Source organism: Penaeus monodon, chromosome 15, assembly GCF_015228065.2.
Source record: "Penaeus monodon isolate SGIC_2016 chromosome 15, NSTDA_Pmon_1, whole genome shotgun sequence".
Taxonomy (NCBI): domain Eukaryota; kingdom Metazoa; phylum Arthropoda; class Malacostraca; order Decapoda; family Penaeidae; genus Penaeus; species Penaeus monodon.
Window position 1 is genome coordinate 6816863 of NC_051400.1, and position 671 is coordinate 6817533.

Consider the following 671-nt stretch of genomic DNA (forward strand, 5'->3'; position numbering starts at 1 on the left):
TGATTCCTAAGCTACTTTATTTCATCAAATAATGTATCTTTTACTAAACAAAAAGACAATTTGTAGCAGACTACGTGAAACTAAATACAACACTAAAAAATTTAACTACACCAACTTATTAACCAGAACTTTAGCAAGGCTCATCAGAACCTGGCTTTACAAAGTGGACTCCAGTTGTTAGAATGAAAGAGGTAATGCCAGCAGCTACTTTTCAAGTTTGAGAGTACCTTTGATTCATAACTCTACATACTGAAAAGTCCCAACTACAGCAACAACTGCAAAACAACTCTAATACAACTGGCAGTACTGATATTAGTTTAAAAAATTTATTGCAAAACCATGACTACTGCCATAAAACTACTGGCAGTGCCAAATAGCATTACTTTTTATTTATGGCAAGACAGTAACAACAACACCAGTACATCCTTATTTTCCTATTTCTGAATTTATGTGAATAACAATTCTAGTCTCAGGCTCCAAGCAGTACTTCCCAAATATAAAAACTGTATCCTATGAATCATAAATTCTGATACAAATTACTGATATTGCTTGCTCTTACCTGTACCTAGACCGATGTCTTCTTCAGTCTGTGTTCCCTCTGTAAATACAAAGAGAAAACAAACAAATATATAAATATCATTTAAAAAATTAATCAACACTCTTTTCCATAC

The 671-nt window shown here is 32.6% G+C and overlaps 1 protein-coding gene across 1 annotated transcript in view; it reads right to left on the reverse strand.

Annotated features, from left to right (window-relative positions):
• LOC119581717 (zinc finger protein Xfin-like) overlaps positions 1-671 on the reverse strand; it is a gene marked incomplete in the record, with an annotated part of 17480 nt that overhangs the window by 6085 nt on the left and 10724 nt on the right. Inside the window, 1 exon segment of the mRNA XM_037929841.1 lies at positions 560-598. Within this exon segment, the coding sequence (XP_037785769.1) occupies positions 560-598 (39 nt within the window).